This window comes from Podarcis raffonei, chromosome 7, assembly GCF_027172205.1.
Source record: "Podarcis raffonei isolate rPodRaf1 chromosome 7, rPodRaf1.pri, whole genome shotgun sequence".
NCBI lineage: Eukaryota > Metazoa > Chordata > Lepidosauria > Squamata > Lacertidae > Podarcis > Podarcis raffonei.
The window spans coordinates 62,747,778-62,765,322 of record NC_070608.1 but is presented as its reverse complement, the minus strand read 5'-3'; the positions used below and the strand labels follow the sequence as shown (position 1 = coordinate 62,765,322).

At 44.8% G+C, this 17,545-nt stretch overlaps 1 protein-coding gene across 3 annotated transcripts in view; it reads left to right on the top strand.

The window, feature by feature from the left end:
- The window catches only part of GCNT2 (glucosaminyl (N-acetyl) transferase 2 (I blood group)), a 40,617-nt gene extending 32,220 nt beyond the window's left edge, over window positions 1-8,397 (top strand). For all 3 annotated transcript variants that reach the window (XM_053396925.1, XM_053396924.1, XM_053396923.1), the window contains 2 exons: window positions 5,788-5,880; window positions 7,796-8,397. In XM_053396925.1, the coding sequence (XP_053252900.1) occupies window positions 5,788-5,880; window positions 7,796-7,986 (284 nt within the window). In that variant the 3' untranslated portion in view covers window positions 7,987-8,397. The remainder of the gene's footprint in view (window positions 1-5,787; window positions 5,881-7,795) is intronic.
- The last annotated feature ends 9,148 nt before the right edge of the window (window positions 8,398-17,545 follow it).

Sequence of the window (17,545 nt, the reverse complement as noted above, 5' to 3'; positions counted from 1 at the left end):
TGGCTTCATGCTACATTCTCAGTAGAGTGTTATCTTTGGGTACTGAACCAGATAGTAAATTGCACTTTCATTTGACTTATAGAATTGTAGAGTTGGAAGGGATCACGAGGGTCCTCTAGTCCAAACCCCAGTAATATATACACTCCCCCCTCCCCACTTGTAGGTTATATAGTGAGTAAGCTTTAGACATAAAATGTGTCGTGAGATGCAACATGAAGATGCAAATGTGGCTTGGTCATTCCACCATTTTCTACAGACCCTCATTCGCCCCCCCCCATTCCCCCCCCCTTTTCTTATTTATTGAGTCAGTCTTATTGTAGCCCACTCCCCCCCCCCCAGTTTTCGCTTTTCCTCTAAGAAAGATGTTTTCTTCCTCTGACAGCCTGCCACCTTTGCTCTTTTGGTTGGGCGCTACACAGTGGCCATACCAGCTCCCTGAAGGTATGGTAATAGCTAGTTAGTTGCCTCCTCTAACAAGCCCAGGCAGGTGAATTGGGCCTGTGGAGCAGGGTGGTTGCTATTATTGTCCATGCATCCTAGACACAGGAACATTTGGCACAGAGGTAATTCTCAGTGCCCTTGCCTTTTCTTCCTTTCAGATCTCTGGTTTCTCTTATTAATGTTGCTTCCCAAAAGAAAGCAGAAGCTTTGTTCACCTGTGTGTGTGTGTGTGTGTGTGTGTGTGTGTGTGTGTGTGTGTGTGCAATTTGAATTCGCAAACTATTTTCCAAAGAAATATAATAGAATTTGAAAGAGGGGGACCCACCTCCAGTACATAAAGAACGTTATTAGACGGCAGTGTCTTAATGCATTTCTGATAACTCAAAGGGATATATCTGACTCGCCCACACTCATAGCTGACCTAATGAAATCTTAAGTAAATTGCATGTGATTTAAATCCATTCATTTTAGTGGGTCTACTCTGTGTATGTCTTGGATATAACTTAGTACAGGAGATTCCTGCAAAAGAAATACTGTATTTTGCCAAGAAACTTCTGTAGGTGCTCTGGCCAGCTGATGATCTTGGAACATAAGAACATAAGAACCTCTACTGGATCAGGACAATGGCCGAACTGGTTCTGTTCTTGTAGTGGTCAACTAAATGCTTGTGGGAAGCACATAAGCAGAGCCTGAGCACAAGACTTACCCTCCTTGCCCTCAGCCCCCAGCAACTGATATTCAGTGGTATAGTGCTTCTGATAGTGGAGGTGCAACGTGATCATCATAGCTAGTAGCCACTGATAGTCTTATCCTCCATGAATTTGTCTGATTTTCTAAGTCAACCAAGTTGGTGGCCTTCACTGCCCGCTGTGGGAGTGAGTTCCACCATTTAACAGTGTGCATTGCTGAAGAATATCAACAATGGCCTTCATGGTGGAACTGGATGATTACTGTACTGGGTGCTGAAGCTTTAGAAAGGCGTAGATTGCAGAATTATCCCATAAATCTGTTGGTTGGACTAGAAGGTCTGCTATAAACGTTCTGTAAACCTTGGGACCTCACAAATCAGGTTGTTCCGTGGTTTCGTGGCATGGAACATGTTGCTTTTCTGATGTTATTAAATTCCTTCTCCCATGAGACCCAGCTAGCATGGCCAATGGCCAAGGGCTATAGGAGCTTTAGTCCAGCAACACTTGACAAACTGGACTCTGGCACACAAAGGCTTGTGCCATTACAAATTTGTCATTTTTTGCTGCAGTGGAGCAACACCACTATCCCTTTGGAAACACGACTGTGGAGAGGCAGAGAAGCTGAGCATCAGCACAAAGCAGAGATGGGGAAGCTGTAGCCCTTCAGTGCAGCCAGTGCTCAAAGATGATGGGAGTAGGGGGCCCAGGAGGCATCCGGGGGACCATCAGTCCCCATCCCTGGCAGTCTGCAGAACATGAGACTCCTAATCTCCTAATCTCAGGGTCATGGGTTTGAGCCCTATCTTGGGCAAAAAAAAATCCTGCATTGCAGGGGGTTGGACAAGATGACCCACGTGGTCCCTTCCAACTCCGCAGCTCTATGATTCTATGATCAGCCAACCAATCCTTCTAGGAATGCCCATGATGAGCAGCCTGGTAAAGTAGCACAACCACCCTGGCTAAAGCACACAAGAGCTTTGATGTATCGCAACAGTACTTGCTACTTGTTGTGTAATTCATTTTCTAAGAGCCCAGCCCTTTTCTTCCAGAGCTACTTTTCCTGACCTTTAAACCTCCCCTGAGGGCACTCCTTTGTTAGGAGCGTTGCAAAGTGCTCATGCTTGTCACCTGGGGTAAAGTAATGTTTCAACTATCTTTCAAATTATACCCTTTGGCAAAAAAAGAAAAGAAAACCCACCTCCTTGGATCTTGTGAAAGCTACACTGGCTGGAAAGACAGGTCAGCCCTCTTGAGAGCTTCTGTTTCGCCCTTTCCATTGCTCCCAGCTATTTCACAATCTTCAGGAGTGAAACCTGAACAACAACGAAATGTCCAGATATTTACATGCCCTTTCATCCATTTCCTGGGGGGCAAATGAGCCAAAGAAAAGGAAGAAAGGATCTTAGGCATAACCTTGGGGTGGGGGGATCAAAGTGTTTGGATGCCAGAAGTGCATAAAAGATAGCATAAAATTGGTTTCACCATCATGAGATTTCCAAAGAAGCTGGCCTAAGGATTATAGAGGGGGGGGCGTGTCCCAAGTAGTACTCACCTGAAACCCCCCCCAAAGAAAAATTCAATTGGACTGCTGCTATTATTAGTTTATCTGCAGTGACTTTGATCCAAGATAAGGTTCCCATATTTTTCTTGGCCTCCAGCAGTTTCCTATACACAAACTCCAGAAAAAGCCTCATGAACAATAAATATACATACATACGCACATCATTTTTTGGGATGCATTTCCATAGTTAAAACCATGCTCAAGGCAGCTTACAACATGAAAAAGAAACCAGAATTACAAAAGTTGAGAGAAACAATAAATAAAACACATCAAAAAGCACACAACCAAATTGAACAGTTCCAAGATAAATCATAGTAAGATAGCCAAGAAGATGGTCTCTGGCCTCTTCAGCAGCCTTAGCGTTTGTAGCTGGAGTCAGTCAGGGCCCCTCCCTCCCAGACCAGGTGGGAAAAGGCCTGCAAGGCAGGGAGGCAAGGTCTTCCAGGACTCACAGCCAATGTGGAATCATCCAAAACAAGGCTTTGATCCTAAGCTAAGTTGACTGAAGGAAGTACGCAGAAGGAACATTTCTGTCCTTTCCTTCTGCCACTCTTTGCACCCACATTTGCCAAGGCTGTGCCAAAGTGACTGCTGCTTCCAGGCGACCTTCCATCAGCAAAGCAGACTTGAGGAATCTGTGGCCTTCCAGATCTTGGTTGCTGGACTCCAAACTTCCATCAGCTGCAGCACCCTGCAGGGCCAGTGATTGGGGATGATGAGAGTTGCAACCCAGCGACATCTGGGAGGCCACAGGCTCCCCAGCCTAGCATTAAACCCAGTGCGGTGGGGTGACTTGCTGGAGACACTCTGCTCAGGGGCCCTTCATGCAGCTTTGCATGCAACTATCAACCTAGCAGGTTGATAGACCAGCTAATAACCTGGGATTCTTCTTTTTTATCCCTCTTGCTTGAAAACTGGCCCCACAATGCCAGTCTTCCAAACTCAGTAGGCTATTCCTCTTCCATTGACTGTGGCGATTAATGCTACAAACACCATAATGCCACCAGTTAAGGTTTGCTCTAGGGATTTGTTGCCCCCAAGAACCTTGGAGTTACTTACCATTTTTAATGAGATTCAGTTTCATTGGGTGATTCAGAATATCATCTAAGAATCAGTTCAATATATATATATATATATATATATATATATATATATATATATATATATATATATATATATGGGGGGGGGTATTTGGAAGCTTAGCTGCTAAGCAGTGTCCTTGCAATACGCTGGGAATTGTTATTGTGATCAGCCGACACTGAGAATCAGGAAAGAAGCCCATCTGCTTCTACCATAGGAAGGAAGTGGAAATACGGAGTTGAGAGTAAGTGACATTTATTGAACATAGTTTGCTGTTGCAGAATGTTGTGCGTTGATGCTACTGTTGCGTTGTAAATAATCTTATGCATGCCGAGTCTACTGTTACATTAGTGCTTTCCCTCTACCCCAGAGATGGACAAACAAGCAGATCAGAATCTGCTGGTAGATGTTTGTGTGATCTGTAGTAGATAGCTATGGCTTTCTGACTCCCAGTTGCTTAACAACAGGAAGTAAAATGTGCAAGTTAAAAAGCAAAACTCTCTGGGAGGAATTCAACATCATTATATGGCTAGCAGTGCATTTAGGGCAGAGTGACTGGTTCCCCTGCACTCAGTGGCGTAGCGTGGGGGGTGCAGGGGGTGCCGGCCGCACCGGGCGCAACATCTGGGGGTTAGGGTTAGGGGGCGCAAATCCACGGGTTAGGGGGCGCAATTTACTTGCCTTGCCCCGGGTGCTGACAACCCACGCTACGCCACTGCCTGCACTGGGCGCCAAGCCTAGGGGGTGCTGCAGGACATTGCAACTATAACATAGCGAATTGAGCAGAACAGAAGATGAGAAGTGGGGGGTGCTGGATTTTGGGCCCACACAGAGCACTGCTGAAATTTGAAAGATCAAAATCTGCCCCTGCTATGGCCATTGTTCCACCAGTGCAAACATTTCAGTTTGCCAGGTGGAAGGGTCCCCCATCTCTTGTCTCCCCCTTGCACTGTTTTTTTTAGGGTGGTTCTCCCACCAACCTACTGAACCAATTTTGGGGGCACAAGGACAGGGGTAAGCAGCTCTGCGTTACTAGGAGTCCTTGTGTGGGTTTCTGTTAGCAAGACTCATTTGCTGAATCTTTCCCTCTGTGTTGTTCACCTATAACAGGCTTCCTCAACCTCCAGGCCCTCCAGATGTTTTGAGACTACAATTCCCATCATCCCTGACCACTGGTCCTGCTAGCTAGGGATCATGGGAGTTGTAGGCCAAAACCATCTGGAGGGCCAAAGTTGAGGAAGCCTGACCTATAACATATTCATATTCATTGGTTCCCTTTTACCATATCTTAGTGCAACCCTGTGGGGTAGTTTTAGAGGTTTGTGCTTAGAATCCTTAATCTGCAGTAACTCAATACATATATACACCTGGAGAATTTGGGCTACAGTAGGTAAGGCTCCCATGCTCTAAAAGCACTGTTTTGCATTGTTCTGCAGCTGCTATTTTGCACCGGCTCTGATTGGTGGACCTTTGGGCCATAGTAAAAATGAAGTAGATGCCAGAAATTTCACCTTTGCTGTACTCCATTCATGCCTGTGTGCAGTGCAGCCAGTTCTGTTGACTCTCAGCATTTCTTCCAAAAGTTGGTATTGGGTCCAGAAACACAAACATTCCTCATGGCATTTGCAGGACGTATCATAAGCAGCACATGCAGACTGACCGGAGATAGTATTTCCTCCAGGCTCGTTCTTGTGCATGGACATTTGACTTTGTTTTACTGCAGGGTCCCCAGGTCGACAGGAAAACCACACCTCCCTTTGTGATGCAGAAACTATTTGTACAGCTGGAGATTTTGGAAATAACTTTTAGAGATCAGGATATGTGTGTTGTTTTTAACACAAGCTGGCTGGGGCAAAAGCCAGAGGCTTCCAAATAGAAACCTTTTCCTTTGAGGAAACTGAGATGAATGAGGATCTCCAACAGGGTGGCACAACAGTGTTCACTTCTTCAAGAGCGAATCACCTCATTTTAAGAATAAGACTTATCTTTCTCTTGTGTCCTCTCTTCAACAAACAGGTGTCCCCGGCTCCATGCCAGATGGTAGATGGGAAGGTGACCTGAGAGCTGTCAAGTGGAGCAATGATGAAACTAAACATGGAGGATGTCACGGTAAAGAGCACGTGGTTTTGGCGTTTTGTTTCAGTCAACCGCGGGAAGCTTGATTCTCCCCACTGATTTTTTCCAAAACCATTGTTAACACCCATAAAGTTGGAAAGATAAAGATCCAGTTAGTAAGGTGATAGGGTAAAATGGGACTTTGTTTTTAGTAGACCTACATAAGACCGCTCGGCTGTCTCACGTACACAAGCACACCCTTGCTCAGTTGACTATATCTGGGAACAAATCCGTGGGAGTTGGGACTGCGAAGAAAAAGAAAAGGAGAAGCAAAATCAGATGCACAGAGGTGGAGGAAAGGGAAGAGTAGGAGGCAGAAAGAGTGGCATATTGAGAGGAAGGAAGGAGTAAAGAACAGGAGCAAGAAACAGGAGGAAAACAAAGATGTAATGAGCAGAAAACTATTGACAAAATAGAAAAGAAAAGAGGAGGAGCTAGGAAAAAATAGAAGGGAAGGCACACAAAACAATGGTTTTGAACTGCAGCCATAGTGAACAAGCTTAGAGGAAATGACAAGGTGGGTGCAGCAGCCAGAATTTTCCTGGAAAGGGAACTGCCTGCTACTCCCTTCCCTCAGTAGTAGTGCATTGTCATTTTGCGCAGCCGCTAGAGATGGAGCCACCAGCCAGCGTGGAGGGAAGGGGGCTGCTTGGGGACAGGGATCCAGGGTGTGGTCCTTCCACCCCTCCTGAAGGTCACACCTGAAGCAAACTGCCTTCCTTTGATTCCAGACAGGGCAGTCTCCTATTTCTGCTTCCTTTCTTTATTGCTCTTTTGTTTATTTCTCTGTAGCTTTGTGTACTTTGCTTATCCAGCCATGTAGCACACATCTCCTTGAATCTGAAAGGAAAACAAAGACGGGAATGTGGTTTTGCTACACAGCAGAGATTTCCCTCTTGCAACACAGCTCTCGTTACTATGTGGTCACATTAAATGTTTCCATTGGTGATACACTGAGAATGCTCCACTAGCGCCCCCCCTTTTTTAGTAATATGTTAAAATGCCTGGAAATTACATAAAATATATACACACATAGAATCATACAATAACAGAATTACAATTACACACACAGAATCATAGAACTGTAGAGTTGGAAAGGACCCCGAGGGTCATCTATCTCAACCCCCTACAATGCAGGAATCTCAACTAAATCATACATGGCTGATGACCACCCAGCCTCTGCTTAAAAACATTAAAGGAAGGAGAGTCCACCACCTGGGATTCTGTTTCACTGTCAAACAACTCTTACTGTCAGAAAGTTCTTCCTGATACAGTGGTACCTCAGGTTAAGAACTTAATTCATTCCAGAGGTCTGTTCTTAACCTGAAACTGTTCTTAACCTGAAGCACCACTTTAGCTAATGGGGCTTCCCGCTGCTGCCGCATCGCCGGAGCACGATTTTTGTTCTCATCCTGAAGCAAAGTTCATAACCCAAGGTACTATTTCTGGGTTAGCGGAGTCTGTAACCTGAAGCGTATGTAACCCGAGGTACCACTGTATTTAGTTGGAATTTCCTTCCTTGTAACTTGAAGTCATTGGTTCGGGTCCTAGCCTCCAGACAATGAGAAAGCAAGCTTGCTCCATCTTTCATGTGACAGCCCTTTAGATACTGAAGATGGCTATCATATCTCCTTTCAGTCTCCTCTTTTCCAGGCTAAACAAATCCAACTCCCTCAACCTTTCCTCATAAGGCTTGGTTTCCACACCCTTAATCATCTTGGTTGCCCTCCTCTGCACACATTCCAGCCTCCTTAAATTGTGGCAGCCAGAACTGGACACAGGAGTGGTCTGACCAACTTAAGGTCTTGGGCACAGGCATGCATTCTAGGCCCTTCCTGTCTTGTCCACAAAAAAAAAGAAGAAAAGTTTTTGTGTGTGATTATTTTTTCCTCCCCCTATTCCTTGGCAGGTCGTTATGTCAGAGCCATTTGTATCTATGGAACTGGTGATCTGAAGTGGTTGCTGAAATCCAAAAGCCTTTTTGCTAACAAGTTTGAACTGGAAACATACCCACCAACCGTGGAATGCCTGGAGTTGAGTGTTCGGGAGAGAACACTCAATCAGAGTGAGATACCGGTGGAACCAAGTTGGTACCTATAGGAAAAGATACCTTTTAAGTTGATGAACAGAAACAATCATGTAAAGCCAGCATTTTGGATGGACCATTCATCGCACCTTGAAGCTGTGCTTCTTCAGGATGCTCAATATGAGCCGTTTTTATAACACTTTAAATACCTTTGCACTAAGGCTGAAACAAGATTTCAGGGCAATCAATATATTAGCTGAACTTCCTTGATATTTTAAAGATTTTGGAACAGGGTTATTCGCCCTGTCCAGAAAAAAACACTCAGGTATTATTTATTAATACTTTGGGAACGGTTTATATTAACCAAGAGAAAGACAGTGACTTCAGATTTCAAGCTGGTCATGTTAGAGCTTGCCCTTTGTTACAGTCAGGTCTCGCTAAGTGATGGTTCAGGTCAGTGGATTAAAATTGACTACATCTCTTCAGCTTCAGCTTTCAACTCGTTAGCTGGGCAACTTGTGCCAGCTTCTGCTGTCCTACATACAAGCATTGTACTTGATACTGAATTGACCTCTGCCAGCAATTTAGAAACCTGGTTCCTGGACCTCCAGGGTTCTCTCAGTAGAAGGAGAACCCCACACCCAACCCCACAAATGTTAACTGAGTTTTATCTCCCCTCTTTAGCCCAGGAAGTATTGCATGTATGGCAGGGATAGTGTGGGAAGTCTGAATCACAGCCCCAGAGGGTTAAGTAGGAGAGTGAAATAGAAACTGGGAGATGGGAGGGGAAATGTTTCTATTGGACCAGTTGCCTGTTTACACTTGCTACGTTTGGCTTGACAGAAATAAAAAAGAAAGGGGCTATCAGTGGTGTCCAGGACCTAGTTCATTAGGCCCAACTCTCTTTGTGGCAAGGAACTATTGCTTGGGAGAAACGAGACTGCTTTATTCAGAGGAAATGAGCCTAAGCACTATTGCACACATTCTGATAAAGTTAAACCAGAGCTGTATCTAGCCAGGTTTTTTTTGTCCCAGGTGAAGCCTCCAGGGGGCACCATTGAGAATCGCAGCCTGTGTATGTGTGTACACAAATGCGCATGGTGGGGGGTTGCAAACTGGGTCTTTGACTCGGGTGAAATAAAGTCTAGTTTCACCTCTGGTTAAGCAGGAGTCATTTCCACTTCTGAAAACATACCTGCCCACAGTCTAAATCTCCCAACTTCTGGGATTTAGAGAGAAGACAGAAAAGGTGATTAAGAAGTGCTTAAAAGCATTGAGGAGAAAGCTACATAGCCCAGAGACATTTCTCTCTCCAAATGTTAAGATTACAAAGTGATTATATATATATATACACACACACACACACACACTTTTTTGTGCAAGATTCCAACCTTCTCCCCATATATATGCAGAATGGGGTGGAGGTTGGAATCTTTCACAAAAGGTTTTATCCAGTCCAATGTCCACCAGCTCTTCTGAATGCATGAAAACGGTGTGTTAAAATTTGGGGTTGATGGATTCGTTAATAAAATACCCACTTTGAAAACAGCCCTTCAACTTGTGATACAATTTTAGTTAAGCTCTTTCTGTGAAACACATTGTTGTTGTTGTTTAGTCATTTAGTCGTGTCCGACTCTTCGTGACCCCATGGACCAGAGCACACCAGGCACTCCTGTCTTCCACTGCCTCCCGCAGTTTGGTCAAACTCATGCTGGTAGCTTCGAGAACACTACCCAGCCATCTCGTCCTCTGTCGTCCCCTTCTCCTTGTGCCCTCAATCTTTCCCAACATCAGGGTCTTTTCCAGGGAGTCTTCTCTTCTCATGAGGTGGCCAAAGTATTGGAGCCTCAGCTTCACACATAACCTGTCTCAAATATTGTTCATTTACTGCTGCATTTTTAACTGAATCGTATGTTTTCCTACTAAGGAAGCACACTTGCACATACCAAGCATTGGAGGCTACTCACTGTAAAAAAATAATAATAATAAAGTTGATTGGTTTCTTGTTAATTTTTAAAAGCAACCCTCACCAAACCGACCACAAGTTGCAGGTATTACTCAGTATCTCCATGCTATGAAAAGTTTCACCTGCTAATTTCTACCAAATTGCTTTAAATTGCAAAGACCACTGTATGAATTGGTGACAGAAGCTTGGGCCAGCTGTAGTAACAACTTTCAAGACAAGGAATTCATCATTTGGATGGTATCGACCATGCCATAGGTTACAAACAGAAAGTGTGTGGATGCTAGAAAATCCAAAGGTTCTAATCTTCTGATTATTTTGAATATTTTAGAAACAGAACACGAGGTAGGATGGGTTGTCAACACTTTGGGGACAATGGGCATATTTGGAATGCTGAGAGAGTGCTGCTGTGGGCGCCAGTCACAAAATGGCTACCATGGAGGTTACGATCCTCAGAGGAAGGGCCGTATAAAAATTTAACAAACATAATAATAATAATAATTTATTATTTATACCCTGCCCATCTGGCTGAGTTTCCCCAGTCACTCTGGGCTGCTCCCAATCGAGTGTTAAAAACAATACAGCATTAAATATTAAAAACTTCCCTAAACAGGGCTGCCTTCAGATGTCTTCTAAACGTCAGATAGTTGTTTATTTCCTTGACATCTGAAGGGAGGGCGTTCCACAGGGCAGGCGCCACTACCGAGAAGGCCCTCGGCCTGGTTCCCTGTAACTTGGCTTCTCGCAATGAGGGAACCGCAGAAGGCCCTCGGCACTGGATCAAACAAACAAATAGCAGACCGGGCTGTTTGCTAAGTGCTGCATATCAGGAATGTTGGGTGTATACATTGTGGAATCTCAGTCATAGAAAACAGCCATTTAGCAGAGTTGTCTTTACTAGGTTATCACCAACATACACACAAGTTTACCAGTGCATAGACAAACAGTAGTTAGGCAATCTGTCAAGACAGGGATGCAGCTGGGCCACTAGATGAAGCTGGTGGCCACTGAGGCCACCTGAGCCTCAAGCAAAGGTTCCAGAAGTAGTCCCAAGCTATGTACCTGCTCCTTCAGAGAGAGCATAACCCCATCAGGAGCAGTTGTTACAAGTAGTCATCTCTTTCTGAGCCCAGAGAGGGTTCTTTGCTTCAAAGTCCTTGCTCTGTTAGTCCACAGCCAAGTCCTTAGTTCATTGGCTTGCAAAGCTCTGCAACAGATAAGAGGTTTCGAATTCTGAAGTCTGGCAATATCCCAACTTCTTCCTCAGATGATCTCTTCGAAAAATCCGAACTTGAATCCACAACCCCAACAGAAAGCCTTCAACAATTCATGCAATCTCCTCCCACAACCCACAAAGTATGTTGCCCTTGTATACATGAAGTTACTTGCCAAATCTGCCCAATAACACATATAGAGTCGCAAGGTGCCTGCAGGTGCATTATGGGTGATTGAGTTGTGTCTGCTGACTTACGAAGAATTAACCCATTAACTGCATTACAAGGGACGCTAAGCAGTGTTGCTAATCTATAGAATGAAGGCTGAAATGCACATCATACAAATGAGATACTCCCAGGTGTTCCTGTCATCCTTTTAAATAAATAAAATGTACAGAGAAACATATGAACTAGAACTGACCTTTGACCACTACCCCCCATTCTTGAGGATGTGCGCATTGCAGCTATTTTTGACCTTTCTCAAGGTCAGAAATGTAGAGGCAAATCTTTTCATAGCATGCTTAAAATAAAATTAAAAGTAGTGGAAACAGATTCTGCTGCCTAATTTGTGTGCATCAAGCTGTTGTTAAAAGGCACAGCAGACCCATTAAAAATCAAAGCTGCAACTGGAAGTCAAGCAGTTGTTCACCATAAAAAAAAAGGATTATCAACTGCGTATTTTCCACACTGGCTTGTTTACTCCTATAAGTTCTGTCTAGGCAAAAACGATATCTGATAACAAGGAAGTGTAAAATAGAGACACCGATATTGTTTTGCATCATTTGCCTTTTGAACAGCGCAAAGTTCATGAGTTTCCATCAACAGTTTTAAAACTGAGGGCATGTCTTATCATTGGCATTTCTAAGCTGCTCTATGAGCCTTTTGGGTGAGTGAGCAGGAAATTAAATGAAAAAATAACAATGCACGGCTAAATCATAAAACCTGTTTAGTTAGAATTACAAACCCTCTCAGTTCAGCAAAGCTTTCTTCCTAGTGAGCAAGGTTAGGATTGCAGCTTGAGTCTGTGCAGGTTACTCAAGAGCCAGCCACACTTTGCTCAATGGAAATTACTTCAAAGTTGGTGTGTTCAGGATTGCAGCTTTGGAGTCCCGTTGACTTCTGCAAGGCTGATCTTCTATCTGCAAAGGCTACAGGTGCCTTTCCTTAGGATCACAACCTAAACAGGCAATGAGAATTCATGGGGTGGGGGAATTACATGGTCAGTTCAGAACTGTTAAAACTGTCAGGATCAAGCCTTATCAGAGGAATTGGCCATTCTCCAGGCACCCGGCTTGAGTTCCTTGTTGACCTCCCCGTCTGCGACTCCCGGCAAGATCAGGAAAGATCTCAATCGGCGATCCTCCTCTAACGTGAGAAGAACACACCACTCCTCCCCTCTTATCCCCAGGGAGGGGAAAGAGACAGACAGAAATGTATTTACATGCCTTTATTTCTGTCTTTCCAGCAGCACAGAGAAACGTGCATGCACTCTCTTAACACCAACAGCAGAGAGAGAATACCTCCTCCCCTGTACTTCCAGTACAGGTCATGTGACACTCTGAGCTAACATCCGGTGCTCAGTGGTGTGAATAGACTGTTCCTTTGTTCCCACGGTACAGCCCCATACATCAACATCCTGTTTGGCTTTCCAGCCACCTGGAGCTCGCTGCTGCATTGCTCCTTTTTCGTAACAAAAACGACCTCTTTCCTCACACATATCACTATAATCGGTACAAATACATACAGGCAGAGTGGGTAGGCGTCATTCTCCAACCAATCTTTCCCCTGTTTTGTATACTTCATTCTAGGGACCTGTGTGTGTGTGTGTGTGTGCAATGGAAATTAATAAAACAAGTTATTCAGATGCATTCCATGATAACGGATTACTAGAAGAAACATGAACTTCCTTCCCCGCACTCTTTTAAATCCGTTAATTACATGTTCGTTCAGTTGCATTTATTGTATTTTAATGTTCTGCTGGAAGCCGCCCAGAGTGGTTGAGGAAACCAAGCCAGATGGGCGGGGTATAAATAATAAATTATTGTTGTTGTCATTTATATTTATAGAGTTGCATTTATATAGTTATATTGTTCCCTGACCTTTTCCTGACACAGTTCTGATCTTTGTGAAGAGTTCATATGTAATAATATTAACAACAGCTTCATACAACACCCTCCCTTTAATATAATACACTGATCAAATCAGCTCCGTACATTTAAAATACAAGGCTATCTACAAAGAATCCAGGGACCTGTAGTTTACCCCTCACAGAGCTACCATCCCTAGCACCCTTAACAAACTACATTTCCCAGGATTCTTTGGGGGAAACATTGTGTTTTCAATGCATGGTCTAGATGTGACCAGGGTTAATTTCATGCCACCACTTAAGTATCTGTTGGAAAGCCACTTCAGATTATTGTGTGCCCTGTTGTCCCAGAGTGTGCTGGTGAGTAAAATCACACCATTCAATGTTGGACTAAACTCTTAACAAAAACATGATCTCCACAGACTTGGCTGAAGGTAAGGTATAATGAGCACAGCAGTTCATTCCCTGTGGATCTTACTCTATGAAATCAGTTGCTGAGACTAAGGTCCCTGCCTCCCCACAGCTGTCTATGTTACCTCCTCTCCAGGGTGTTTTCCAAACAATCGGAGACTGTGCCTGCGTGCCGCCAATCTCTTCGTCCTTTTCATGCCTCTCCTGATTCTGGGAGATGGGCAGGAGGAGCTTGTCACAGTCAGGAAGCGGAGACACCTGTGACTCTCCACCAGCCTGACTCATCTCTGTCTCTTGACCTTCCTCATCCCAGTTGCCAGCTTCAGCTTCTGATTCTTGACTTTCTGCCACAGACTCTGCCAGCTCACCAAGCCCTTCCGCTTCCAACACCTACTCTTTCCAGTCTTCTCCCTCTGACCACTCATCGTTGTCTCACCCCACTCCCCAAACTCTAAGCCTTCTTCCCTTGGTTGGTTTCCCAACCTGGTTCCTCCCACCATGCCTTTGCATCCAACCAGCCCGTGACAGTTGTCCACACGTAGTATACACAACACGCATTTTCACACATATGTGATTAGGGCGTGCCACAGTGTGGTTCACAGTAGGGCTGCTACTAATTCTACCTCAGTAGCTGTGCCTAACTAGCTCCATCTGGTACGCAGGCTGAGACCCTATCTGCCCGCGGACTGTCTCGCCAGAGTGGTGCATGCTCTGGTTATCTGTTGCTTGGATTACTGAAATGCGCTCTATGTGGGGCTACCTTTGAAGGTGACCCGGAAACTACAACTAATCCAAAATGCAGCACCTAGACTGGTGACTGGGAGCGGCTGCCGAGACCACATAACATCGATCTTCAAAGACCTACATTGGCTCCCAGTATGTTTCCAAGCACAATTCAAAGTGCTGACCTTTAAAGCCCTAAACAACCTTGGTCCAGTAGACCTGAAGGAGCGTCTCCACCCCCATTGTTCTGCCCGGACACTGAGATCCGAGGGCCTTCTGGCGGTTCCCTTGCTGCGAGAAGCCAAGATACAAGGAACCAGGCAGAGGGCCTTCTCGGTAGTGGCACCCGCCTTGTGGAATGCCCTCCCACCAGTTGTCAAAGAGAACAACAACTACCAGACTTTTAGAAGACATCTGAAGGCAGCCCTCTTTAGGGAAGCTTTTAAGGTCTAACAGACCACTATATTTTTTTTATTTATTTTTTTAGACCACTGCATTTTAATACTTTGTTGGAAGCCGCCCAGAGTGGCTGGGGAAACCCAGCCAGATGGGTGGGGTATAAATAATAAATTCTATTCTAACAACAGCTTGATCTACAGAAATAAGCAAAGGAGGCATTTCATCTCTCATGACAATGTGGTAGTGAAAGGATTGGTTGGGGAGATCCCCACTGAGCCACAAACTGGACTGACTCAAGACATTTTGCTGACTGAGACAGAGCAAGACAGGGCACTCTGCCCCCCCCCCCCGTGCTATGGTCCACAGTACTTAAGACTAGTCAAGTTACTTTGGAACTTGAAGGCAGAAAATCACACAAATGCCTCTTTCCAGCAGTAAAAGTAGTCATAAATCAAAACTATCCATTTGCTGCCTTTCTACTCTTTCTCCTGCCTCGCTCTGCCTAGTGGTAGGTCTATCCCTATCCACAAAGGCTTACGGGGCAACCTCGAGGCAGTCACTGTTCCTCAACCTAATCCACCTCACAGTGTTGTTGTGAATATAAAGGTGATGTATCCCTTTACAGCAGCCTGGAATCTTGGAGGAAGTATGGGGACACAGAGCTGACAGGCGGGGTATGACATTTATCTTGTGAAATCTGATAACTGCTGCAAAACAACCCACTGTGACAAAAGCCAGTTGAAAAGGTGCTGAGCATTGTAACCTCCACCGACCTTAATGGTATTTCATGCAGCTTGCACCCAATTTTTTCTGCAAAGAGGCACAACAAGTAAAGTAGATGCTGACTGCAAGCAAAACGCCCGTGCACTATTACAAGCTGCGGTCGTATGGCTACGATACTTTGCTTGAAAAGCTAGGGTTGCCCTTTTTCAAAAAGCAAAAACCTTTGTGAAACTTTCCTGTGAGCAATGTTTCAAAATATGCTGGCAGAGCTGCCGTATCTTTTCAACACCTGCAGAATACGTTGCCCCTTTGTTTATTCTCCATCTAACACCATGAAGCCCCAAAGGATTCCTCAGAGCACAAAAGATCCTGGGTGTGTTTCTGTGATAGCTGCCACCGATAATGCCTTCTGCCAGGCTGCTGCCACCAGCACCCTGAGCCTCTGAGGATGGAGGAACTACCAAGAGGGCCTCCTCTGCCTGTCTCAGCATCCTAGAGGGATGCTGTAGAGAAGGAGGCAGTCTTCCATATATTTGAGGCCCGATTCATTTAGGGCTTGAAACACCAACTTAAGCACCTTGAACTGGGCCCAGGAGCAAACCAACAACCAATGCAGCTGCTTTAAAACAGTGGTGATATGAGATCTAAATGGAACCCTAGCTGTTAATTTGGCTGCTGCATTTCTGAACCAACTGATGTCTCCAAGTCGTCTTCAAGGGCAGTCCCCTTTACAGCGTGTTGTAGTAATAATCCAACCTGGAAGTAACTGGAGCATGGAGTACAGTGGCCAGATCATCTCCGTCCAAAAGGGATCTGCATCTAATCCATCACTGCCTCCATGCATGCATCTAACACCTCAACCACCTCTCCTGATTCAGATGGAACAGAGAAAGAGCAGGGTGCCATCAGCTCCTGGAGGCTTTGTATAGATCAGTGGTTCCCAATTAGGGGTCCACGGCCCCAGCCCTTGCCTCCCCCCCCCATTTTTTTGTCATTTTTGCATGGCAATATCAAAATTTTATGGTCTTTTTGTTCGTTTTCAGCATACTTAAAATCCTTTGCTTATTAGGGGCTACCCCACATTTTGTTCAAAAAATTGCTTTGTAGAGGTAATTGCCATAGAGTTATCAAAATTTTCAAAAGTAAGGGGTCCGTGGCTTGGCTTTTGAAAAATAGGGGGTCCTCAGTAATTAGCTAATTGGGAACCACTGATATAGATGAGAAATGACACAGGAGGATAAGATTGAACCCTGTGAGACACCCCAAGACAACTCCCATGTTGCCTTCCATGATGACTACATTCTGGAATTGAGATACTTTCCCAACCAAGTATGTGTGCACATTGAACTGTTTTTTTCTTTGACTTCTAAGTATTGTAGCTACAAGTTTTAGGCATTGTTTCTGTAACAGTGGGTGTGCCTTTATTTTGATTGTGTTGTAGAACATACATGAGTAATAAGTGCCCTGTATAATATTTCACAAGATAATAAATAACTCATGCTCAAGCTACACCCACCTGAAGGCAAATATGTCAGTTAAGGTTCTATGGAATGCCTTTAGACATTGTACACTTAGGTAAAAAGGTAAAAGGAAAAGGACCCCTGGATGGTTAAGTCCAGTCAAAGGTGACTATAGGGTTGCAGCGCTCATCTCACTTTCAGGCCGAGGGAGCCGGCATTTGTCCACAGGCAGCTTTCCGGGTCATGTGGCCAGCAGGACTAAACTGCTTCTGGTGCAATGGAACACCGTGATGGACACCAGAGTGCACGGAAACGACGTTTACCTTCCCGCTGGAGCGGTACCTATTTATCTACTTGCACTGGTGTGCTTTTGAACTGCTAGGTTGGCAGGAGCTGAGACAAAGCAACGGGAGCTCACCCCGTCACGGGAATTCGAACCACCAACCTTCCAATTGGCAAGCCCAAGAGGCTTGGTGGTTTAGACCACAGCACCACCTGCGTTTCTGGGATTGTACATTCAATGATGTGCCATAATGTCAATCCCTCATTGACATCTGCTTCCACCTACATTGATTTTTCAGAAAACAACAAAACCAGAGGTTTTTTCCCCATTTTTTTATTTTTAAAATCTGTCCCCCAGGCCTTCACATCTCT